Below are 26,132 nucleotides of genomic sequence, written 5' to 3'. Positions count from 1 at the left end.
TATGAAAGTTTGATACCCAGCCCTGGTGGTGTGTTTTAGCTCTGTCCCAAACTAAATAGTTTCTGTAAATCAATATTTAAAACCTTGTCAGATGTTTTGGAAGTACCAGAAGAACTAAAGAGTAACTTCTAAAGACAAACATCTTAATTACCAGGATGACACCGATATTGTTTTGTACGACTGACCACTGTCATAAATACAAATCTGTAACAATCTGTCAGACGTAGCGTAAAGTTATATATTGTTGCTTCGATTCAAATATATAAATAAAATAAAAATAAACTGAAAATGGCGGGTGTCGAAACACAAACTCACATAGCAGGTCCAACGCAAACTCGTATGTCCTGATGTGCTCAAACAGGCCAGTGAGGATGGGCAGCAGCGCCACAGTCACGTAGTTGATGCTCTGGCTGACGCTCTTCATCTGAGCACGGGACTGCATGAACTTCCCAAGTTTCAGCATCTCCGACAGCTTCTCCAGGTCCTCCGCTGCGCTCTCAAAGAAAGTCCGAACCCCGGCTTTGACCAGCTCTGCACCCGACTTCATCACCGTTCTGAGAGGGGGGAGGGGGAACACAGTCGCTGACGTGCATGGGACGAAACTGAGTGCTTGATGGATCACTGTGCAAACACAGACGGCAATGTGTGCTTACCTGGTGTCGAGGGTGTGAGTGAGGATGTCCAGGCAGCTCACCATCATTGCAGAGTCACTTCCTGCAAAGGAAACATTTGCAGTAGATGTGGACACAGATTGAAATCAAAGAGGCAGACGAGCATACAGAGAGAGGCAAAGCAAACCTTACCAAAGAGAGAAATCCTGTGTCTGACAAGAGCTGCCAGCTTACAGAACAGGCTGGGAAAGAAAGACGGTAAGAAAAGAATTAAACAAAAAGCTTCAGAGAGAACAAAGAAGAGGGGAAATAAGCAACGTAAGCAAGGAAATAAGAAAAAAGTCTGAGGGAAAATATGAAAGACAAACTCTGCACTCTTTTCACTGAGATAAAAGAGAGGACAAACCTCCGAACAGGAAAAACCTGACAACGGAAAAACTGATTTCACAGATTGCTTTGTACCTGGTAACCATCTCCTTCTCTTTGTTGGAGGCACAGCCACAGATGCTCAGGTTCTTGCTGGGTGTGGACAGGAAGTAGAGACAGTGGTTCTTAAAAGTTTGATCGGTCAGAGGAAGCAACACCTGGAGAGAAGAAATGCAGCTATGAGACTCAAAGTCAGCAAAGTAAACTTATAACTTATCAACATTTCAGTATTCAGTTGCAAGAGGTGTTAACAGACTTCCAGACCTTGGCAAAGAACTTGATTTCCTGGTCGTGAGGTGATTTGTCTGTCTTCCCACTGGTGGCCATAGCCTCTGGATCAACAACAAAAATGAGTGGCAAGGTCAGTGTTCTGAATCAATAAAGCACCTGTTAGTGCTCAGTGAACGTGTGTCTAAAATGCAACACACTCACCAAGATGGGCGATGAACTCCTGGGCAGAGTCGATGTACTTCAGCAGTCTTTTGAGGAACTTGTAGGAGAAACGCTTCTCCATGGATGATGACTCTTGCTCCATGTCCTTCAGACCTCTGTCAAATGAAATGATCGCAAATTACATTGTCTTTTTCTGTTTTGTTTGTTTGTTTGTTTCCAGTTTTCTGTATCTTTCTGTACAAAATTTTATCTGGAGATGTAAGCTCAAGTTGATGTCTTGTCGGATAAATAAAAAAGAAATCTCTATCAGTTAAGTGTTTGTTTAAAAACACTTTGAGCTCTGGTGACATTATGCTTCCTCCTTTTTTTTTATATTTATTTCTTCAATGGAGAATAAACTGGAGAGGGAGGGTAACCTTGTGATGACATAGCCACTGATCTGCAGGAACTTGAAGAGCTCCTGGGCCTTCTCGCGGTCTCTGTACTTCTCTTTAGCTGTCAGGGTGTCATAGGGAACCAGCAGCGGGTGGGTCCCTCCTCCTGGCGAGTCAAACCAAATTCAAAGATCATTTCAAATATGTTTTACACGAATCACTAGTCAGAAACACTGCAACTCAAATAATTCACTCTCCCAGGATAAGGTGAAGTGCATCTCCAAGATGCGCATTTACTCACCTTTGCTAACGAGTTCAGTTTTCTTCTTCTTGGCCCAGATGTTGTGGTAATTTTCTGCCACCACCTCCACCATGCCCTGCAGATCAGCAATGTTATCAAATATGAACACTTCATGGTGGTTTTGTGGGACAAAGACTCAAACTGAATCTTCCGAGGGCACACGTACATTTAAACAATGATTGTATTATGAAAAGTCAAATAAATATAAACCTGTAACTCTCTTGACAAAGTGACGTTGTGCAAGTCCATCGGACTGGGACTGAATCCATTAATCTACACAGGCAGAAAGACACAAAACCATATTTGAATATTAAAAACAATAAATGCGTCACAGTTGTTCAACAAAATTTCCCTTTCAATCAATGTATAGATTACTATCTTTTACCAACTGAAACAATCCATCTGTGATTTAACAGATATCTGTCTCAATTTTTTTATATCATCAGTTCCAAACATTTTGGTAGCTAGACAGCACGTATTGCATGTCAGTCTTTTGCTCAGTGTTAGTTGCTGTTCATGTAGAGTGGCTTAGATAGAAAAAAAAGTCATCACTTTGTAAAAGAATACATCCTCTCTGTGGCTTCCGTGTTATTTCCAAGTTAAGACCTAAAATCTCATGAACACACCAAAGTTGGAAGAGCGACTTCCCAACTCGGGAAATAGGGCCATCGAAGAACATGTGAATGCACTAATACTTTCTTTTCTGTTGGCAGTTTTACCGCTGACTCGCTTAAAACTGTAACAGCTACTTCTTAGTCATGCTTTTTTATTTGTGATGCCCAAAAACTTTAATAGCAAATGAAAAAATGCACTTCTATGATGAATGAAGCAGGATGTTAAAGTGATACCATTACTGGTACAAGCCATTAGTTTTGCTGCTTTGTGAGTACGAGGGAGTGATCCGCCCATTTAATCTTTTAATGGGGCCCTGCTATAAATTATCTCCTAAACACAATGCAACCACAGCGAAAAGGACTAAGATCATGTAAAGTATTGCACATTAAGCTGATTGTACATCAGGATGTTCTACCTGAGACTCGGACGTCTTTCGCTGTTTTTCGCTCTCTCGTTGTTGGAACATGGCTTCTCCCTCCTTGGTCCTCTCAATGTTCCAGCCCATAGCCAGCATGCTCTTCAATGACTCCCTCACTGGCCAGCGGTACGTTTCTCTTTCCTACATGTTGAACACAAACAAGGGTCTGACAGATACTTTTTTGACTGAACAACTGATCCAGGACTGTGCCCCCACCAGATGTTTATACAAGTCGGACACGCACATCTGATCTGGAAATGGAAACAGTTTTCAAGCTGGCAAACATTAACTTGATCTCTAAAAAGACACTGGACACTGGTTTTGCCCAATGATGCAACCAACACATCATGTCCATCTTCACAGTTTGCCACTGAGGAAACTCGTCTAAGTTTAACAGCTTAAAGATTTCTTTCTTTAAAAACGTGTATTTTACTTATTTTTGATACACAAACAGCAGTGAGAGTGTGTGCCAGTGTGTACTGTATGTACCTTTTCACTCAGAGCTTTGTAAGGCTTCAGCAGTGGATGGGATTTGGCCTGCTCATCCACACTGTCTCCATGTTTCCAGCCTGCTGACACCTGCAACAACAGTTTATTTTAAGGCCACATAGTATACTAATGTATAATGTACTATGTTGAATAAGTTATAAGTTAAATTAAATGCACAAGGCAGGAAATATGTTTTAAACCATATGGGCAGCGACTGACCTTCTCTGAGGACCACTTGTCATGGGAATGCTCTGCATATTTGTTGGCAATGTACTCAAGTTTTTCAGGAAGGGAGATACTAGAAAGTGAAGACAATGTTTAAATATTTATTATTATTCCAAACTCAATTCTACTTGTATATTGAGCAGTTCAATTTGTGGGCAAACAATCCAGGAAAGCACACAAAAGCTATTATTGGCAAGAATCAGTATCAGTTTTAAATGTTGGATTCATTTTTGAACATTGTGCCTCCTTGACTCCAAAAAAGTGAAGTCGAATCTTCAGACCACTCACTTGGCAGTGTTAATTGGTTTGGGATCAAAGTTGCCCTGTGCATCCACTGAAACCTGTTTCTCCAGTGTTGCTCCAAGAGTGGCATCCACAAAGTCAGGCGGCAGGGCTCCAGCGATGGCACACAGGCATGACGTGGCCATTTTAAAAAGTTCAGCATCGTATTTCTACAGAGGAGACAGACACAGCAGGAGGGAGAGTTACAAACTGGGTTTTCTTACCATTTTCTTTGCAATGAGGACACGTCTGATTAGCTATTAGATTGACAGACTGAGCAGAGCAAAGTCATGGAAAGAAAAATGGAAGGAGGCAACATGAAAGGCAGGGAGCTGGAGAAGTCTGCACCAAGCGATGGCCTGTCACAAACTGATAAATGATTCATCTGTTTTGGTTTCGCCTCAGCTGCACTGCTCACAAGCACTTCATTGAGCTTTCGCCTCACTACCTCTGACTACCGAGAACTTTTCTCTTATGGGAGGCACACTTAGGTGTTTTTACTGAAAACGGAATATTTAAAAAACAGCAGCACACAGAGGAAAGCTTTACGAGGGCACATACCACTGGATCACTTAACATTTTGTAATGCAAAACAGAGATTTAAGGAACATGGCGCCTTGCCTCCTGACACTTCTGATCGATTGAAAATGAGCAAGAAGAAGACCAGATAAAGAAATTGATAAGAGGTTTCGCAGCTTTCCAAAATCATAAATCATTTCTTGGTTTCTGGTTGTACCTTGTGAGAAAGGGAGTCAAAGGTTCCCCAGAAGAGTTTCTTGGTTAGGAGGAGCTCCTCCTCGGAGGCAGTGCCAAAGCTGCCCATACCTGAAGGCAGGCAGTAGTACTTCCAGTTCTGCTCATAGTGGTTGGTCAGAAGCTAGAGATCAGAGACACAAGAAAACATCCATTTCAGCTTAAGTCCTCAAATTCCTGTCACATCAATGACCAAAGAGGAAGGATTTACTGTAACATGCCTGATGTCACCTAATGTTAAAGAAATGGTTGGTGGAGGAAACAATCATGTGTCTGGATGCTCAACACACAGCGAGGATAAATGGGTTGTGCAATATGAGATGCCCCCCCCCTTGATTGCTTGTTATAATTGTCCCATTACTCTTTCAACTAATAAATCACGCACAGCAGTGACAAGAGTCAAATGTCTCACCCGGAGAGGTATCTTGCAGTATTCCGTGAGCATGGGAACATCGAACACCAGCCGTCTGAGTAGCTGCTGCATCATAGACGGACGCAGATGCCTGTGAAATGTAAGGATTATATTATTTAAATGAAAGAAAACATAAAATGATATGACGCACACTGGACTTAAAATAATTCTAGTATAATGTGTAATTAAACCAGGCGGAGCACCTGAACTGAAAGATCCATGTACTCCTATCTAAGAATATTGCTAAAACGTAGGTGATCATATCAGATTATCTCACCTATACACCTAAGTACACAGAAGCCTGGTTAAATTCAATCTTAGTATGACTTTAACTACACTAAACTGTTTGTGATGTGCAGGGAGCAGAACTACTAAAGTGGAACAACGGGCTTGTCGATAAGTGTTGCACTAAAGCCTGGGACAAGCCGTTTGACAGCAACATTGTTTGAAAAATAACAACGTGCAGCCTCTAAATCTCCAGCTCCCCTCTAACAGCTTCGCTCAGACACGTCTGAACCAAGCTCAGCACGCCTTACTTGCAGATAGCCAGCAGGCACTCCTCGATGGCGTCCCTTTGGGCTTTGGTGAGCGAGCGGCCTTTGGACAGCCGGTAGATGGTCTGCAGCGTGGAGTCAATTAGCTGCGCGTAGTGCTCCGTGCCAGCAAAGAGAGCGGCACAGCGGGTCATCAGAGGCAGCAGGGCAGAGCCGATGTACCTGTTCATGGCTAACGCCGTCTCAGTGGTGCTTAACACCTCCTGTGAAAGAAAACAAAGGAAAGGGAAAGTGGAGTTGAAAGAATTCATTTTTCCTTGATGGGGTTTCCAACAGATGAGAATGATTAAAGGATTCCCAGTTGGGTTTTGTTTAACCATTTATAAAAAGGACTGAAAAGGGCTCAGACTGAACAAAAATAGTCTTTTTAAAAATGTTCTTAGTGCTCTTAGAGGTAAATTTGCCTTTTTTGTTGTGATGGTTGGTGGCGATGATGCTGCAGTTTACCACATGTATGCAAAAACCTTGACTGATATAGGAGACATTACTGTTTCACAAATGACACGTCACGCTATTCTATGACAGGGCTGTGCACTATGATGATATACTTTTTTTGACGATAGAAAAACATCTATCATTTCATCTTACGCTCTGCCATTTATTGTTTATATTAAAAATCTGAGCTTGAAGGTGAAAGCTTGCTAGCGCAATGTGGCAACATTTCTTTGGGTTTTCAGTCACTCACCGTGTCCAGAGAAGCTGAGGCTCGGAGGTCAGGCAGGAAGCCGACCTCTAACATGTGGAGCAGGAAGGCCTGGTCCTCGATGCCGTACACTCTCTCCAGGAAGAGCACCATTGAGGCCTTATGGTCCGGACAGAAGCAAGCTGACATGTCGGGCTCCGTCACTGTGCCATCTGAAATTTAACGTATTGAAGGGGTAAAAAGCTCGAGGTTAATGTCACGTTTCTATCAAAGCATACCATTGTTAACATTGTATTTATCATTGTATCTTATCTGATACTTTTCTAGTATTCCAGGCCAGCCAGTTGTTATAAGAGCAAAATCTTGTGAGTTCAGCCATTTAAGACACAGCTTGCTCTCATTAGATAAGGAAAATTGGACAGAAAGTTAATTTTCTGTTGGGATTGCTGGTGAGGATAGCTATTTTTAATGTACAATTTCAAATCAATGCCGTGACTACAATTAGAATTAGTATTAGAAATGCCCCGTAGGCACCAATTTCCTTCACAGTAGAAACACACAGAGTGAAGTGAACAGATATCACCTCCTGAATGAAGCATGGCTGTATGACACAGTAATTTACATTATTTACCTCTGGCTGGCAGAGCTGAGATGATTTTCAAAGTGCACAGATATGAAATTATTTCAGCTGTCTTGATCTGGCAGCGAGACTTACTGTACACACCAGACAAATCAACTCTTTTTCTGATTTCTCTGCAGTAAATGTGGCTTGTTAGTTCAGCAGGCAGCGGAGAAAAATGTGATTCTTATACACTTTAGCTTGTGCTTGTACACATAGTTTTAAGTTTTACCGTTTCAGCCTTGAATCCAGTCGAAAGATCATTATTCTGCCTCAGTCGGACGCTTTTCTTTGTCACTTCTACTACTATTAGAGATTTGTTTCCTCAATACGAGTTCAAACCTGTGTTTTTTGCTTATTTTCTGTATTTCTGTTCAACTGCTGCTTTTTAACAATCACCATCTGCATGCAGCAAACGAGTAAGACACCTGTCACGAAAACCAACATACCTTTATTGACCACAGGCATTCTGAGGGGGATGCTGATGATGCCCACCAGGTCTACAGTGGGAACCAGAGAGCGCAAGATGGCCCGGATACGCAGCGCCTCACCTTTGCCTGCATTGATAAGCTGTAAGAGACACAAACATTCTGCTATTTCATCGCAGCAGTCTCTGTTGTTCCTTGATAACATGAAAGTAAGTCTGTGCATGATGAAAAAGCATTTAGTAGGCCTAAGACAGCAGAATTTGATGAACGTGCAAGAGAAAATATTAACAATATTGGTAAAGGAAACCGCCTCACTGTCTCACTTTAACAATGTTTCCCTAAAGCAGTGGGTAAATCAACTTTAGACTTTTACATTCCTGATGTCAGTCCTGCAAAGCTCAGAATTTAAATATGTTAGGAAAGTGATGACTGAGGTCATAAATCAAGTGAGAAGTAGGGTCATTTTCTCATAAGCTTCCATGCAATTGGACTTGAAACCAGTGGAGTGGCCATTAAAATTATTGCAGGCTTAAGGCCCTTCCACGTCCACTCTACTTTTCAGACCATTTTTCAGTCATGAAATTACAATTTCTACTCATTTTGATCTTTACCTACAAACCTGATGATATTTTAACACTCATTCTGGTCTACTGGATACGCCCCCTCCCCCATCTCATTGTAACTGGTTACTGTTCACTCTACAGTTTGTTATCCTTCAACTCAGGTTGTATAAGGAGCCTCACATGCATCTCTGGAGCGCAGCGTCCCAGCAGGTCGATAAGAGCCGAGTAGAAAGACATGATGGCGTTGCCCATGTGAATAACCTCTCCTTCTTCCTCGCCCGACCTGAAACACACAAACACAAGAAACCCACCGACCATAAAGTCACAAGTCCTACAAGGTAATTTGAGAGGAAAATGGGCACCAGAGGAGCAATGGATGGGCAATGTGTGCCCATTTATAACAATGTTTTGTCATATTACATGATCTACTTACAGGCCACTATGTTATACATATTGATTTTGATCCGCTTCCCACTCCCTCTTCTCACTGCATGCAATTATATCCTTCCCCATTAAAATGCAGCCAGTGTATTACAGCTGTTGCATACTGATGTGAGCAGGCAGACACCAACATATTCTACAAACTGGCCAAAGCTTCACTACAATATCGAGGCAGCTATATTCTTTAGTCTTAAACCTTTAACCAAATATATCCGTATCAAGTATCTGGATCTTATGATTTCATGCTAAAGTAAGGTTGTAAAATGTCTCAGATTCACTTAAAACATGAATGAACTGCATGAGTTGTTTAATCTGTTCACAGCAAGTGATGTTGTTTTTCCAGGAAGCTTTTAAAACTGTGTACTGTATATTGAAAAGACAGAATCACTTAGTCCTTGAAAGTTCTTAAAACGAGTTGATTTGCACCATTTTGGCAATTTTGTGACACTGGAAAAGACAAAGTTTTGCATTCTGTCCACCATCACAGGGACATTTTAAAGACTCCCCTTCACTCAAAAATGTGTTCTGCCTTTTGTCATTTTACTTGGATGTTTGAGCTTCACTGTGCAGAATGATGAATGGTTGAGTCTGACACTGAAGGGCTGTTTTCACATTCATCTGCTGAAGAGGGAAAGTTTCTCCGTGGTCACCTTGAATCTCAGTTAAATAAGTGCACCTGCAAGCAAGCCAATCATCCCAAATTGTGCAATTTTGATGTAGAAACTTGAAGCCTACAGCGCAAATACACTGACAACAGCCTGGATAGTGAAGTAGGAGACCTCTTTTATACAGCAATTAAAGGTTTCAAAGGAATCACAATTGCATATTCATGTGTGTGAGGGGGAATGACCAGATTTGTGTTGAACCTTTAATGACATATCGGATAAATTCAAAATAGGCTATTTTTATACATCTTAAAACATGTCTGGAGAGGAACATCTGAATTTGAACTGACATGGTTTAAAAAGAAGAAATGTTACACAGTACTCAACTATGATGACGATCCTGTTTTGGACTTTCTAGTAAAGCAACAATGATAAAACTTCAAAAATGAGAGTAATAAACTCTCTTTCTTTCCAGGTCCTTTGTGCAGGCTTACACAATGAAGTAAACTTCAGTCTATCCCATTAACGTGCATGAACAATATATCAATGCATACCAATACGGCACTATTAAGAAGCATATTAACTAGAATAATGCTGCTTTAGCAGAGCTCAGAAACACAAGGGCAAATCTAATTAAACGCAACAATTCACCACAAAGATACAGATAATGAGAGACTTTATCAGACTTTCAAGAGTGTCTCATGATGATCTAAATGCTAATTCTAAGGCTTTTCAAGCCTGACTAGAGGAAAAATACTGTTTGAACTGGTGTGGATTCCTACCCGGTAGGTACGCCAGCAGGAGTCTTGGGCAGGTCCAGGGCAGGATCCTCAGAGATCTTGATGGCCTCCTTCATGGCGGCCAGCAGACCCTGACCTCCCTCTCCTCTCAGGGCGGGGCCGAAACACTCCGGACGTCTGATCAGAAGCTTCACCACCACGTTGGCATTTTCCTCCACACTCTCACCTGGTATATAAAGCAGGGAAACGGACAGGTATTATTTAAGTGATCCCAGACTCAGCATGTCTTCTGGAAGTTGCGATTGTTGCCTTCATGCAGAATTATTTACATTTTTAGTTAGGGAAAGCTGACAAACATTTTCAGTGATTTTTGCCAACATGTTTTATTTGTCTACCTGTAACTTCAGTAAAAGTGCCACAATAACAGCACCCACCATGCCGTACCAAAACTTTGTCAGTGGAATAAAACCTAGACTGCAGTAAAAACAAGCTTGTTTTTGTTTCTCAATTGTAATTGTACTAGATTCTTAATATTAATTAAAAAGTTAACTGTTAATTAGACAAATGACTTGTTTACACTCTATTCTAATTGCCAAAACAAGCAGTAAAACCTCATTTTGACACTTTTTAATAGTTTCATCAGCCTTATTGCTACCTCGCTACCTTTTTCGCAGCACATTGCCACCACCAACTGTTGATGAGGAACATGTGACACAAACAAAACATGGACCTGCAGAGCGCCACAAGTGTCTACTCTATTTACTCCGTGCACTGATAATGAGAGCCGACGTACCGTTGCAGAAGACGGTGAACCTCAGGAAGGACAGGTAACGCTCTCCCTCTATGGGGTTCCAGCCGAGGTCTGGGTAACCCTTAGCAACCAGCATGGCACAGCTCTGAAGACCACAGCCTGCCAGGTATGTCACCACCTACACACACACACACACACACACACACACACACACACACACACACACACACACACACACACACACACACACACACACAGACACGCACACACGGACACACACACTTGGTTTTACCCCTGTGTATTCTAATGGCACACTCTGTCTTTTTCACTGTCAGTGTCAGTAACAGTGACGGCTTGTTTGCTGAGTCAGCTTGTTGAAACGGCTCAAAACCATACGTCATTTTTCAGTGAGAAAACTTGGGTGGCACGACGTTTCTATTTCTAGCTGACTTACTTTCTGCAAGTGAGGAGTTTTAATAAGAAATCATCTCAGCAGTTAAAAAAGCACTCATGAATGTCTTGTATCATAGAAAATGCTGATCAACATTTGAAAAATGTAACACCATCAAGAATAAATTCATCTTACTGCCCCGGTACATATCCACATTGACTGAAATGCTGTTTCAACTCACTGAACCTATGTATAACTAAATTTAGTCTTATTGCAAAAGTATCTGGTTTTCCCACCTCTGCTCGTTACATTAAATTTGATTCAAATTCACAACTTTACAGAGCCTGAAATAGTCTTTACGATTCATTCACTAAAGAAAGTATATCATGTAACAGATTCAATTACCTTGAGGTCACACTGGAAGAAATAAACACGGTCTGCTGATCTAATTAGCCTGAAACTGGGTGCGCCGCTGTATGGCTGAGTTGTGGTACAGCCATATATACAGTACATAAGCTTTCTGTACTAATTTCTACCACAATGGTAATTAACCCTCATGCAACTGTTGATACATCATTTAAACTTTAATTTCTGGATCATTTTGACTCTGTTAATGCATATTGCATACATTTTGGCAAAGGTATTTGTTCAGCTCAGTCCATGTAATATGTCTATAATACACTGTGTAAATTATAGACAGCTAAAACTGTCATATATACATACAATTAAAACTATTATTTTCAACCCACTGTCATTACAGCATAAAATCATGCATCCCATGTTATCAGGCTTTCATTCTGTGGTCCTTAACTTAACCTTCATGCAACTGATAAAAGACATCATTTAGTACAAAACAATGTTCCATGTCTAAAACTACCATACAAATATTATGTATTAAGTGTATGGAAAATAACAATTTTTTTTTCTCCATTTAATAAAAACAGCGGCATCATGTAAACAAACTGCTATTTATTATCAGGACTGATGATGGTTGAAAACACAGTTAAAGTTGAAAATAATATTAATATATAGCATTTTTTGGCCTTTTCATAGGACAGCTTAGAGAGATGACAGGAAGCGGGATGAGACAGAGGGGGGATCACACACAGCAAGGGGCCGCAGGTCAGACTGGAACCCTGGGGCGCTGCGGCGAGGACGAAGCCTCTGTATGTGGGACGCACGCTCTACCAACCGAGCTACCGGGGCGCCCCAGACATGGAACTTTTTTTGCACTATATGCAGTCCAAAAAATAATTAGTTGCATGAGGGTTAAAGCAAATTCCTGCCTCAGTCATTACCTTCAGTCAAACCTGTTATCACTACTTTAACTAACAAACCTTCTCCAGATCGGGCTCCTCCAGGGCCAGAGCCAGGCCGTTGTTGTCCATCACTGAAGATGCTGCAACATCCAGCGGAGTAGAGCCTCGCATAGCTTCAGAGGCTAAACACACAAACACAGACAAATTATTATGAGCACAGCAAACTTTACATTTGTTCTGTACTAAACAACAGGGGGCAGTCTATCTACATGTGCCATGTTCTCTTTTCTCTCCCCTGCAGTCAGAGGAGCAGGTGCTGTTCAAGTTTTATGAGTTCAGTTCAAGTCGACATCTGACATTTAAACATTGACATTTTTTTCTGATATTGATTTTTAAAGCAAAACAAACAGATTCTCTCTCATTTACTAAAAGTGCTTCAGATCATTTTTAGAAAACAATAGGCCCTGAACTTTAACTTCAGAATTGAACTTCAACATAATTTCAGAGAACCTTTATAAAATATTCTACTACAAAGACTATAAATATTTTAATCGATACATCATTTAATTAGCAACTAATAAAACATTTTGATCACAGCAGTCACAGAAATACTCTGATGTTGTGCAGATATTAACGAATCCTCTGTGACTGAATGTGCAGAAACACTGCCTGCCTACATAAATGGTTACATTCCCAAGGGACACATAATCTGAAAATAATTTTAAAAGATACTAATTGCGCACACAGTTGCAGGGCAATTAAGATTTTAAAAAAATAGATCAGTAATTGTTTTGGTAATTACAACTATATCCTTCACGCAGGCGAGCTAATCATTTGGGACGATGAGTCCAGAAACAAACAAACATTTACGCCATTTAAGTCTCCCAGCACATTTACATTGACGTATGTGATTTATGAGCGAGCGTATCAAATATTTCACGTCAGGCAAAACAAACAGCTGTGTTAATATTCATCGGTCCTCTCCACACCATGTGAACCTCTCCTCTTTCACGAGCAGTTGCTTTATTTCACAGGAGCAGCAGCAGCCTGAGCCCGGTGACTCATCAGTCCAGCCCTGCATGCCTAAAACACCCTCGTCCCTCATTTTCCAGCCTCCCCTCTCTGCCATTCTTCTCTCTCTCTCCCTCAGCGTCTCTGTCGCTCTCCCTCTCTAACTGATAACCTGGCATAATGTGGGCACTAAGTTTGAGTCACACCTCAATTAGCTGGAAAAGTCTTCCAGCAAGTGGCAGCTACTGGTTTCAGTGAACATTTAGTATCATTCTGGAGGCAGTAAGCAGACAATTTTTCAGTTCCTACGGTGCGGTAACTACTCGAGGAAATTCTAAATGTCAAGGAATCCTCCTGCTCCTACACCCTCTCACTTTCTCTCACCATCTCATCCTCCCCCTATCTTGCTTCTTTTCCTCCAGTACCTTCTGCTCATACATTTTTAAAGCTCGCTCTCTCAGAGAGATATACATTAACTGTAAAAGAAACAGTAGATAAAAGAAGAGGTGACCAGCACTTACCCAGCCCCACACTGCTGTTCTCCAGCAGGTAGCTCAGGTGGTCAAACATGGCTTTCTGGTTCTGGCGGCTAATGCGACAGAAGTAGCACAAGAAGCGACAGCAGCTGGCCACCATCTTGGGGAAGGCGATCTCCTGTGGACAGAAATGTAAACACAAATGTAAAGATGTGCTAAACTCAAAGTCGTATTTGTATTATTATTTTGAGGCAGAAAGAAGGGACTGACATACTGCACTGTACACATACTGTATATGATGTCCTCTCTTTCCCGTGTTTTTCATATTGATCATATCACAGTATTAAGGTAAAGGTCAGAGTCTCCGTACAGTTTGGCTGCAGTCAGAGCGTTTCTGCTTCTCGCTCACGGAGCTCCTCGTTCCCTCTGTAACCCCGTTCAAACCTGCTCTGCTCAATATCGCTCCGCGTTCAACTCAATCAGAGGATAACCCCACCAGCACTGGGCTAACCCTGCTCCGGAGCAGGGCCAGCAGGCCCTAGGCTAAAGTCAGGGCAAGCCCACTTTGGAAGGGGCCAGTGCAGTGTGAGAAGCATTTCAGATTCAGACCTGTCCAACTCGAAAAAACAAAAACAAAAAAGCTGTTTTAATTTTTAGCTTAAATGCTAACCATTCATCTGGTTCCTTCCCAGGCTACTTTCAACACATAATTTCATTGATTGATTGAACCAAATTTAACTCAAACATTAGGTTAAAGCTTATTTTTTAAGCTGATACAAACAGACAGAGCAGAGGCTTCTTACTGCCACGTTTTAACCTCCATCATGGACTTTTCACCCATTGTCGATTTGTTTGTTGGTCGAATAGTTTGTCAGCACGATAAAACAAAAATTACTGAACAGATTTCCATGAAACTTTTGTATGAATCAGAATTAAGGGACGGACCCAGGATAATTGTTTGTGAGGTTTAAAATGAAAGTAATAATGATGAAAGCTTTAACAGTCTCTCTCTCTCCAGTGTCTCTTTTAGACTCCTCTTAGTCTCAGACCAGAGCATAATTAGAACAGGATGGAGTAGGAGATAAGGTGACGCTCCAAATTTTAAAAAAATTCCACTACGACTCTGTCCAGAATCTTTCCACTCGTCCTCCGCTCACATGCTCTGGCAGCAGTCATTTCCATACGATGGCTCTCAGTCTAGCAGCCAAGAGTGTTTTAATCAGATATGCAGTTGAGTCATGAGTTCACCTGGTATGTTGTTCAGGTATAATGTGACAATCAAATTCTATTCCGAGTAATTTCAATCTCTTGCCAATATGACCAATTAAAGGGCAAGCCCAAAAAATATGGAGATATATATAATGTTCTTCCAACAGGACAAAATTGGTCTCAGCCAGACTTTCTAATATATCATTCCAATCATCCTCAGATATCTCCAGGCCTGATTCTTTCTCCCATTTTCGTTTGCAGACAGTAGAGTAGTTTCTGGAGATTCGGACTCTCAGTTTTTAATGGGAATCTGAAAACTCTTAAATATTCTCCACAACATACTGTATGAGCCGAGCCGACGTTTACAGGAGAGACAGGAACACATTTTTAAAGATGATATCTGACCTTTCCCCAAAGAAGCTCCTGCAGCAGCAGCTCAGCTGGATTTTAATCTATTTTGATATGTCTAAAGGATGCACAGTCTTATGTGTTTGGCTCTGATAAAAGCTTAAAGTGTCATCAATAAATAAAATACATTTTCCGCTCAGAACACAACAACTTGAAAATCCTTTCACCTTCGGAGCCGTTTTGCATATAAAAGCCGTTACCTCCGTGTCATCCTCAATTTTGCGCCTTCTAGTTTGGCTCATTGGAAGAATAAATCTAAGAGTGGAGTCATTTTAGTCCACACCGGAGATGAAGGTAAATTGCCGGAGGGAAGGATAGATAACAGAGGGAGGGAAATACTCATCGTACCTCTGGAAAATTACACTTTGTAAATATGCACAGCACTGAACATCACACTCATCATCAGACAAGTTGACCTGAACGTTAAACTTTCAATCAAGCCAAATGCTTTCACTCCCGAGAGCAGATTTATTCGTTTCTGACAGCCGAAGCCATTTTACCTTTCTGCCTTGTGAAAAGTCAGCAAATGCTACGTGTTTAGTAATGCTGTGCACGATTGGGAATCAACATCTTATTAAAGTCTGTGTTGAAAAACAGAGAAGCTATCCTTCAAGTCTTTAGTGTGTTGATCTTGTCATATCTTATACATGTGTCGTTCTAGATTTTGTGAGCAAAGACGTGACAAGAAGATCCATTCCCAAACCAAATCCCGGTTCAGAGTAACACCATGTCACGACTTAAACAACATTTGAGGTAATTAAGGAGTAAATATCACAAACCTGATAAACAAGCTGTGCTAATGCCACTTTATATGGCCACAGTAAGTGAAGGGCACATATCAAGTGGCAGTAAACTGGTCTGGAATTTATGTCTGCGACTGCGTGATCAGACTGCCAGAGTCAGATGTGAAGGCCTGAATGTTTCCCTGAGGTCTTTATGTCTGAGGTTCAATTCATGCTTGGCACCGGCCGTGCCCTTAAATCACAACCATCTCTCGCAGCTTCTGTCAGCACTGCCCAAAAAGGACAGGCTTGAGAGGCCTCCCTCTCACCCCCCGTCATGCCCTCCCAGGCCTACTTTACTCGTCTGCCCTCTCCATTACCCTTGTGGTTTTTCTGGGTATTAGGGCTGTTGATCTTGGCGTACTTCACCATCTTAGGAGTAAATTTGTTTTTCTTGAGATCAGTATACAACCTATCGAGCGTAAAGAGCTTCTGTCAGGGCTTTACAGACAAATAGTCCCCAAACTCTGGATCTAAATCAGAAACGAATGGCGAGCCGATCCGACTTATAACTGATTTCAAAGTGAGAGATTTGCTTGTAATTTATATGTTGTTCTACTAACCAATGACTTTTAGAACAGCACGCTCTACCTCGATATTTCTTGGGCCATCAGGGTTTTTTAAGGGGGAGGAGCATAAATTGGAACCAGGTTTCAGTTCCAAATGCAGCTTTAAAGGTGCCCCGTGGTGTTTTTTTGTAAACGAACAGCTCCAAACAATTTTGTTATGTTACGGTAACCTTAATGTTTTGTCGCGCAATCTGATTGGCTGCTGGAGGATAGTGTCTGGTTACCACGGAGATGACAGAAACCTTTCACCGAAGCACAGATTGAAACGTTGCGCGGCGCTTTAATTTCTGTCGAGCGACACTCGTCAAAAGTGTCAAGAGCTGACATAAATCAGGCTTGAGTGCTGTAACCTTCTCCAGCAGCCTGTAGTGCTGCTGTGGTGTGACTCGAGAGAAGATTACAAAACCATGACAAAGACAGAAAGCTCCCTTGCGTTGTCTTCTTAATAACTACCGTTTGCTCCTGATTTTCTTCAGATTTTTTAAGACCCCTTGTACCTTTTTGAACCCAATTGTACAAGGACTGTTAAAGGACATATTCTCTTTAGTCAACTGTTTTGTTTAGATTTGTTTAATCAGTGTGCCATGGGCCGTTAGTGACATTTAGCTAACTTTGATCAATGTCATAGAGGTGCTGGGCATCATAAAAAGTTGCCGTGGAGGATCAACGGTCCAACGACAAACTCTGCCGATGATAAGTAGACCTTGGGCTAAGATGGGTTTGCCAGACCACAGTCAATACAGGAAGTCCTAACAAGGTCACGCCCTTCGTACCTGTGACTTGTCTCCTCCCAGCACGTTGACCATGACCTCCATGACGGTCTCGTGCATTCCCAGCACTCTCATCAGGTTGGGATGTTGGTAGAAAACCTTGTTGTTCATGATGTCACTGGGAGCACAAGTAGATGATTTGTGAATGTATGCAGATGCATTTCAAATACCGCTGAGATGGAAATGTATCCGTATAACGCCTGTGTGATCGTTATTTTACAGTCGTCACTGTGTTCATTGTGGCATATTTTCTTACCCCAGTCCATCAATCATGAGCTTCTCCTCCTCCTTGCCCATGCGTACTGACAGCAGAGACCTGATCTGACCCAGAGATGCCAACAGGTTAATGGCATCCTGCACTGAGGCGGCACTGATGGTGTAGGATTTCTTCATGGCCCGGAGCAGCTCCCCGATGCCGTCGTACTGCCTCCTCAGCAGGCTGAACATCACTCTGACCAGCTCTGGGTCCTGGATATGAGTCTCCTGAGCCCAGCTGGTTATGGTCTGGGAGATCAGCTCCTTCAGGTTCGCTGGAGAAGTAAAAAGTAAACAGAACGCACAGTGAATAACGATATAAAAGGTAGTAAAATCTGTGTTGTGATCTCGGGTGTACTATGGCTTGTTTTTGACACAATTTGGGAACAACTTTGTCAGATCGCAGCAACATCGGGAGCAAAGAAAGTGTTATGAGAACATTTAAATATAGTTCTCAGTGTTTTTTTCCCATCAAAACAGACACATCTGACAGAAAGGGGTGAATCGTTAGGGACAAATGGGAAAGAGAATCTCTTTATCTGATAATAACTGTCAGGAAAGAACAAACACAATTTAAGATTGAAACACCAACCGTCTCTTGAGGAGCATCTGGTGCTCTGAGTGTTCTGTGCGTCTCTTCTGTGATTTCTGATTAATTAAACCTGAATAACTGCATTTTTTGGCCACTTGAGGGCAGCCCAAACAGTTATCCATCATCACTTTCTAAGTTGATGAGGTGAACTTGTTAGCAGTTGCTCATTTACACATCCAGCAGTTATGATGAACATTATCATTCATTTCTGGCCTCTGTTTTTTGCTCTCTACTAACTCTCAAGACAAATATTTGGCTCTTTTGTCTTTAAATACTTCACTTCGTTCACCAGCTAGTTGCTCACTGTGTCGGTCAGCTGGATGGTGTTGAGCATGTAGAATACAGTGGGGTTTTAAAACAGCAGCCCTAAACCAAAATGGCTTAACCATTAGCAGAGACTCAATACAAACCGAGAAAGGGCAGAAGTTGTGTGTGATAGATATCTGTAGGTCCATCACGAGGAGCAACACCTCACACTGTTATCATACAAATATTGATTGTAGCTGCTTTGACAAGCATGATGTCTTTCATTTTCATTTTACTGACACATTACATAATTATTATTTATTATATATTCAACTCAAAGCTTTCAATTTAATTTGAAAAAGAACTGATGTAAACATGGAACGCTGTGTAATGCAGCTTTAGAAAAAGCAAAGCCTGCAGATGAAGCGGCATCAACCTGCAGTTTCAAACAAACTGGAGCTTCATAGATGGTGAAAACGTGAGAATAACAGACAGCAGACTGCACCTCCAGTCAGTAGTTCTCTCAGCCTCTGCCCTGACAGTCTTATAATAACATGCTGTGCAAAAAGGTGCCAGATTTACAACAGGTGTCGAGAGGTTCAACCACAGTGAATGCTATTGTGTTTGCAGTCCTATTGTGTTAATGCTGCAGATGAGTCAAGGTGCTGTAGCTGGGCTGTTATTTTATCCCAATTATTAAATTAGGGAACACACAGATACACACTCTCTTACACACACACACACACACACACACACAAAAAGCAAAAACAAAATTTCAGAGTATAAAATAGTTAAACCTGTGGACGTGGAATTTCTTTGTGGATCAACAGCTTATTGATTCAAACACCACAGCAGCTGGTGTATAGTTACCAGAAAATATATTATTTTTGTGAATGAAAACAAAATGCTGAGGCCAGCTCTGCTCCAGGTGCCACCATGTGCTGCATCAGGAATCCTACTGTATACCTTCATACTATTTTAGCTCATCCTTAATAGGCAAAAATATATTATTTAATCCCGAGGCTCAGCAACACGTATATGTATGCATTTTATTTTACTATTATCTTCAAGCCTTTTCCTAAAACAGCTGTATTTTCTTTGTGGCTATTTCATTGGAAGTCCAAAATAAAAGTGTCGCTGTTATGCAATTCTTCGATTTGTATATGCGCATCCTGTCACCTGGTTAGAAGTGAAAAGTGACTGTTTTCAAGTCAAATTCAAGTCGAAATGTACCAGATACCGGATTAAAACATCACACAGGTTCTCGCTGCTCACTTGCGTTATTTGTTCAGAAGCCTCAGGGCAGCTCACTGACTGTCAGACGCACTGTGATTAATACATTTTGGCATTCAGCGCAGTACAACCTGAAATAATGCTGCAGTGCAATCATCATTAATACTCCTGGACTGCCGTGCCTTATAAAGACTTGACAACTCTACAAACTTTCACTGATCCATGAACAAACCTTGACTCCAAAATGTATGGATTAGAAGATAATGATTCTTTTTAGAGCTCGTGCAGCAACTACAATAGCTTCTGCTGCTCTCAACGTTTTCCTTTCCTGCAGCAAGTCGACTTATAAAAGGTTAGGGGCGTTACTGACTTTTGCTTGTCCTCCAAACTTTTGTCTCCAGAGAGAGTACCTTGGAAGAAAATGTCTGAAACTGTTTCCAAAGACTGTTGAGAAGCAGTTGCAGGCTCTGACTGCTCCCCAGACACATCAAAAAGTTTTTTTCATTAAGAAAAGGGAACAACATGGGTCTACCTCATCCACTTCACAAGATAAATATATAGGAATAGATGAAACTTTTAAAAAATGACCCTCCTGGGCTACAGTTTAAAGGGGTGAAGTCTGGGTGATCGTTTGAAACTTTACTCTGAGGTCTTATCAAACTTTCATCTTACAGACAAGCGACAATAAAGCAAAACACAACTACAGAGGAACTCAGCGACCTGCAGAGATAAATGTAGAGGCTGTAGCTCAACGCTGTGCCTCTCCGAAAGACAGATAACATTGTTATTCCAAAGCTATCTCTGAACTTTGAGTGTTTAAGTCGAACAGCGCAACATCTGTAGCAAACAAAGGGTCAGTTTCAAGCGGAATCCTAATGAGAGACGAGACAGATACACTGAGAGAGGATAGAGAGGGAGCGAGCTGCCCTGAAGGTGACCATCTTACAGATTCACATCTGCTCTGCATCGGCTCAAACAGTGGCTCACAGGGGAGTCGGCACAAACACAAAAAAATACCCTGTCTGCTGCCTAATCTGCATGTGACAACACAGAGTCAGATGTGCTCATTTATATAAAAAAAAAAACAGAACAAAAGACATTAAAGCATGTAACCATATTTTAGTAGACACCCAAAATACAAGTATGAACCTGAAGATTAGCATAATATGGGACCTTTGAATAATACAAGTATAACAGACTGGATAAGGAGCAGCCTTTTCTGCCTCGCCCATCATTTTATGTGCCTACTTCAATATGCTCCAAATATGACATGAAAATGTGATCCAGCTCTGCCAGAATCACCTTGAATCACATCATCTGTCCACTTATGAAGCTTTTCAATAATGCAGGCTAGGTGTGGGAGGCTGGAGTTGGCCATTAAAATTTATAGCACAGAGTCTTGTAGTGGCTGTCCATTAGTCTTTTCTATTATTTGAAACAGAACATAACCATGCTCTCAGCAAAGGGCAGCAGAGAGAATATTGAATCCACTGACCTCAGGTAGAAGGACAGAAGTTGTTACATTAGCAGCCGGGCCGTGTCTTATGTTTTATATAATTCATGATGGAAAGACTCTTTTTCAAGGGTTTTCAGTCAGAATGTTTTTGAAAAGACTTTATACTTCAGACATGAATCTGTCTGTATCTGATACTCTTGTGAACTGCATCGCTTAGATTACCAGTGCATCTTAATACGTTGAGACTTTCAAGCTACTAGGCCTTTTTTTTCTCTCCTTTTTGGTGTTCAGAGTTACTTACTGGGGGCAGCCTGCTCCTTCTCTGTGGGCTCCTCCTCTGTCTTCTGAGGTGGGCCTTTGATTTTGTAGAGTAAAGCGAGGAGACGGCCTTTAATCGAAGTGTCCTGCTCTTCCTCCTCCTCATCCACGGGAATTCCTGCAAGGAGAAACACATTGGTGTAAGAAGCAGCTTGTGTCAAGAGCTTAAAGGTGAACAAAGTAAGTGGGACTCTCCTTCAAGTGCACCGATGTTAAAAGGGCTTAAGTATTGTATGTTAAGACACCAGTATGTTGGTGTTTTATCGGCGCTGTTCAGACAGGGTATTTACATCTGTCCTGACAAATTCCACTTTTAATGCAATATGTTAAGTTGTTTCTTTCATCAGTTTGTCGTGGCATCGCTGTACCGGCCTGTGTGCTACTCCGTGTCTATCTTCCAGAGCAGCTGTTTGAGCACACTGGTTTAACTTTAAGACATTTCAGGAAGACCACATTTTATTGTCAGTAAACATATCAAATTTTGTTGTCATCCCTGGACAAAATCACCAGGGATTTTAACACCAGGTCTGAACAGGGTTGTTATTTCTGATAGCAGATATCATCCGACGAGTGCTTATGATTTCGCAATCGCCCCATTAAAACCATTAGACAATGGTTAAATAGAATCCGTTTGTGTGAGAAGATACCTTCACATGAACAAAGTATGATCATCTATGAACCGCAATCAATACAATTTGTAAAAGAACTGAAGGAGCAGTTGGACTCTACCACAGTGCAGTCGCAGTTCTTCATGGAAGGAGTTGAGCTCTTCCTGGATCTCCTCTGGACAGGGGCAGTCCTCCCCTGCGCTGAAATTCAACAGGATGTTGATCTGCAGGAAAGAGACAAAGCCGGAGTGAGCCGGAGAAATGAGGAGAGGGAGGGACAAAAAAGCAAACAGGCATAAAGGGTGTGAAAGAATGAATAAACGGAGGATGGCGTACAGAAAGGACAGCACCATTATTACTGAGTCACACTCAGCAGCAGAATTAGTCATGTAGTCTCTCCTGCAGTGAGGGGTTCATGTGGGCTTTTCAGATAGTATCTGTGTGATCAGTGCAGAGTGAAAAAGTCACACGAAAAGATTAACCCTTCTCGATCAAATAGTTTATTCTAAATCTGCCGTGTTTGCTGTGTGTCAAAAGCTAACTATAAAACAGACTTAATATACATGAGATGCTTCTTGGGGCTAAGCAAACGCAGAGTCCAGTTTAGGCTATTCTGATGTCTATTCCTGGCAGAGCTTTTTAATAAACCATGGGAGTAACATACAGAGAATGCTGTCTCTGGTCTACACCTGCTGCTGACCGCTACACTTACTTACTCATCAGGGATCAGAGTGTGGCCGTAAGGCTTTGCTTATCTGCAAGGTTTTTCCCGCTCAGAGGAAAATGCAATTAAACATTCTGAGAAGGGAAATCTTTGCAGTCGTGCAGATCTAAACTTTTGGCTCACTGCTGCCTCGTTTGCGAGAACTCTACTCGGCACAAAAGCAAGTGATCTGAACGAACACAGAAAAGAAAATCACGGGAACTTTCTGGCTACTGGGCAGGAAGAATAATGATGCACCTCTCCTTTCCTTTCTACTCTGGTTCTGAGACACAGTGGAGGAGGAATGGAAGTTAAAGGGGAACTTCTCATTAGCTACACAGATCTGAGCCCCCGGCACTTCAGTGTGCTGACGCAGTTATAACCCACTGAGCTGGTGTTAGGGAGAGCACAACTGAGAGCCATGAATGTGCTTTAGTTTGTGTTATAGTGAGCCACCAAGCAGCCAGATCCAGTACTTAACCACAAGGTCTCAACAAAAAGCAAACTAAAATGAGTTTTTTACGAACTTGTGAGCTCGTATCCTCATTATGTTTTGTGCATTTAAGATCCGGTCGCACCAACAAAGATTATTTTTTTCTTTTTATTTGATAGGACAGCTTAGAGAGTGACGGGAAATGGTTGAGGACTCAGGTCGCTGTTGAGGACTCAGCCTCTGTATATGAGCCATCTGAACTACCAGGTGAACTATGAGGGCACCAACAAAGATTTATTTAATTTAAGATTAGTTCTAATCCGAGTTGAGCAAAACTAGGTTTTCAAATGATGAAATCCAGATGAAAAATTAACCAGAGCTCTGTTGCACAAAACTAATCTCTGTTAAAATAATCCAAGTTTATTGATTGACTGCTCTGTATTCCTGCAGCTAGCTAGCTAAAAAGTGAGTAAGCCTACTCAAGTAGCTCTATTTTCTTTTACTTGGCTGCCAGTTCGGCAAACGATGGAGTTACTATGTAGGTGTTCATTCAACCTCTAGAGACATAAAATCTCAGGACCACCAGGAGTCGGAGCTGCTTGTTTGACAGTTCAATGTTCCTGCTCAGCTCCATAATAATTTCCTTGCTGAACTTTTATCTTGAGCCCATTTCTATTCGAGAACTTGATTATTTTGCTCAATCTATTTAAAAAGGCAGCCATTTCAAAAGCTAAGCCTCATCCAGGGTTAGTTTAAAGTTCATACTAGATCGCAGTTTAAGTTGGAGTTTAAAGTTTAGTGCATCAGAATGACATTTAGTCTAGGTTTACAATAAACTGAGGTTTAAATTGAATCTTTCTTGATTTAAAGATAGTTTTAAAGTTTGGTGAACATAATCTCAAGTTAAAACAACGTTTAAATGAATCCTCGTTGGTGCAACCCAGCCTAAATATCCAAGACATATCCTAGTTTCAGAAACCTGGACAAGGCCGTGCTACGTGGAGAGCTCCACGAGAATGGGATACTGTGGCATGTTGACACCTGAACATACAGAACAGAGTGGTGGAGATGGTGAGAGATCAAAACACACCTGCGAGCAGACGATCAGAAACCTTGATATTGTTACGATCTTGCATACAGTGATAGAAATAACCATTATCAACGCCATATCAACAACAGGATACTCGTGCACATGTAAACAAACTCTTTGATTTTAAACTAAAACACGTGTCTCAGTCATCCGACAGTTTATCATAACATGAATGTGAGATAATTCAGCAGTTCCTTGAATGTAGTATCTACACACACACGACCTTATCGTAGCTAGACCGATATATCTGCCAATATTAGCTTATTCATTATGACAGTCATTACGGTTCAATGCCAATTATGGAGCTTATGAAGAGTTGCTGTTACCAGAGTAACATTTAATATAAATCCAAATAAACAATAAATGGTGACCCAGTCCAGTCTGCCCCCGGACTGACCACTGCCCTGATGGCAACGAAACCTGAGTCTGACCTCTCGAAAGTTAAAAAGGCCGATCGCTTCGACATCTGTTGTGAGACTGAATAAAACCCTCAGGGGGATATTTTAGTCTAAAAGGGTCAGATAGCACGCACTGCTGTGTCTGCTGCTTTGATTTAGGTTTCCCAGCGGCATCAATGTGCTGTTCAATCAGGGGCTTTTTTTGGTTTGACACTGCATTTTTATTTTTATACATGTTTGTGCTCTAATATTCTGATATGTAAAAACCTGCAAACCGTGCAAGGATGACCTCTAGGTTAGTGAATTGATGCTTTATCAACAGTTTTTCACAAAGCATCCTGAGTTTTAAACTTACTTGAAATCTAAAAAAGTTGAACACAGCATTATGTACATTCCCCCTTTGGGACTCATAGCTATTTTCTTCTCGTAAATGCCAGCCGTTTAACTCTCAATGCACATTCAACTCATTCCAAGTTCAATTTAGCCTCACATATGGCCCAATTTATCCTTTGGGAATACTGGCTGAAAGTAAAGTTCAGAAACAGACAAAAATAAAAGCCACTCAGAGAACTACAAAAACCCACATCATTGATTTTTTTTTCCACCCCAAGGCTCAAGTGATCAATCTGGGCTTTTGTTCGAATGCAACACCTCAAACAGCCTTGAACATAAATCGCATCTCAAGCAGGATGTAAACAATTCCTTATACACTCCGGTACTGTACCTGCTCCTGTGGGGGAGAACGAAACTCTTTAGTCTTCTTGGCCGTGACGGCGGCGGACATGTTGAGCGCCAGCATCAGCTCATTGTAGCGGAACTTCTGGTTGAACTGCAGCTTGGACACAAAGTTGTCGGAGAAGGAGACGATGGATTCGATGCGGTGCTTCAGCTCACAGTCGCAGAAGTAGTGCAGCAGCTCGCACATCTGAAGAGAACAGAAACCCATTCCCAGGACATTAAGTCAGAGGAATTGAACATCAAGAGAATACTTAGAAGTTTCTCTTTCTCTGTGAGTGTGTGTGTTATTTGATGCCGTTTCTGAATAAGATAACTTTCATATCAACTGACTGAACAGTTTTTGTTTGTTAAACAGAGAGAAACCTCGTATATTATCACAATTTCCGAGAGATTATCTGCCTCCATCTCCATTATGAAAAGATTCAGGTTGTGTTTAAGGTTGAATGTTAACAGTATTGTGGAGTCACTAATGGCAGCATTAGTATTCAACCACTGCCTTCCTCTGCACTCATGCACTCACTTCTCAGTAAGAGATAAATCATAA

The 26,132-nt window shown here is 41.5% G+C and overlaps 1 protein-coding gene across 1 annotated transcript in view; it reads right to left on the bottom strand.

Annotated features, from left to right (window-relative positions):
- Positions 1 to 26,132, bottom strand: part of ryr3 (ryanodine receptor 3) — a 126,041-nt gene that overhangs the window by 29,074 nt on the left and 70,835 nt on the right. The window contains exons 37-64 of the mRNA XM_073492379.1: positions 25,575 to 25,775; positions 22,348 to 22,450; positions 21,602 to 21,736; positions 17,775 to 18,048; positions 17,522 to 17,636; positions 13,826 to 13,958; positions 12,372 to 12,475; positions 10,686 to 10,821; positions 9,935 to 10,118; positions 8,287 to 8,389; positions 7,565 to 7,685; positions 6,539 to 6,708; positions 5,836 to 6,056; positions 5,300 to 5,390; positions 4,871 to 5,011; positions 4,141 to 4,304; positions 3,847 to 3,925; positions 3,628 to 3,717; positions 3,136 to 3,279; positions 2,316 to 2,378; positions 2,106 to 2,181; positions 1,847 to 1,970; positions 1,470 to 1,585; positions 1,302 to 1,369; positions 1,074 to 1,195; positions 804 to 853; positions 654 to 714; positions 316 to 554 (exon numbers count right to left, since the gene is read on the bottom strand). Coding sequence (XP_073348480.1) covers positions 316 to 554; positions 654 to 714; positions 804 to 853; positions 1,074 to 1,195; positions 1,302 to 1,369; positions 1,470 to 1,585; positions 1,847 to 1,970; positions 2,106 to 2,181; positions 2,316 to 2,378; positions 3,136 to 3,279; positions 3,628 to 3,717; positions 3,847 to 3,925; positions 4,141 to 4,304; positions 4,871 to 5,011; positions 5,300 to 5,390; positions 5,836 to 6,056; positions 6,539 to 6,708; positions 7,565 to 7,685; positions 8,287 to 8,389; positions 9,935 to 10,118; positions 10,686 to 10,821; positions 12,372 to 12,475; positions 13,826 to 13,958; positions 17,522 to 17,636; positions 17,775 to 18,048; positions 21,602 to 21,736; positions 22,348 to 22,450; positions 25,575 to 25,775 — 3,628 coding nt within the window. The remainder of the gene's footprint in view (positions 1 to 315; positions 555 to 653; positions 715 to 803; positions 854 to 1,073; positions 1,196 to 1,301; positions 1,370 to 1,469; positions 1,586 to 1,846; positions 1,971 to 2,105; positions 2,182 to 2,315; positions 2,379 to 3,135; positions 3,280 to 3,627; positions 3,718 to 3,846; positions 3,926 to 4,140; positions 4,305 to 4,870; positions 5,012 to 5,299; positions 5,391 to 5,835; positions 6,057 to 6,538; positions 6,709 to 7,564; positions 7,686 to 8,286; positions 8,390 to 9,934; positions 10,119 to 10,685; positions 10,822 to 12,371; positions 12,476 to 13,825; positions 13,959 to 17,521; positions 17,637 to 17,774; positions 18,049 to 21,601; positions 21,737 to 22,347; positions 22,451 to 25,574; positions 25,776 to 26,132) is intronic.

The sequence above is a fragment of the Pagrus major genome, chromosome 22 (assembly GCF_040436345.1).
Source record: "Pagrus major chromosome 22, Pma_NU_1.0".
Classification (NCBI taxonomy): Eukaryota; Metazoa; Chordata; class Actinopteri; order Spariformes; family Sparidae; genus Pagrus; species Pagrus major.
Note: the sequence above shows the minus strand (reverse complement) of the source record. Positions and strands in the feature narration are given on the sequence as shown.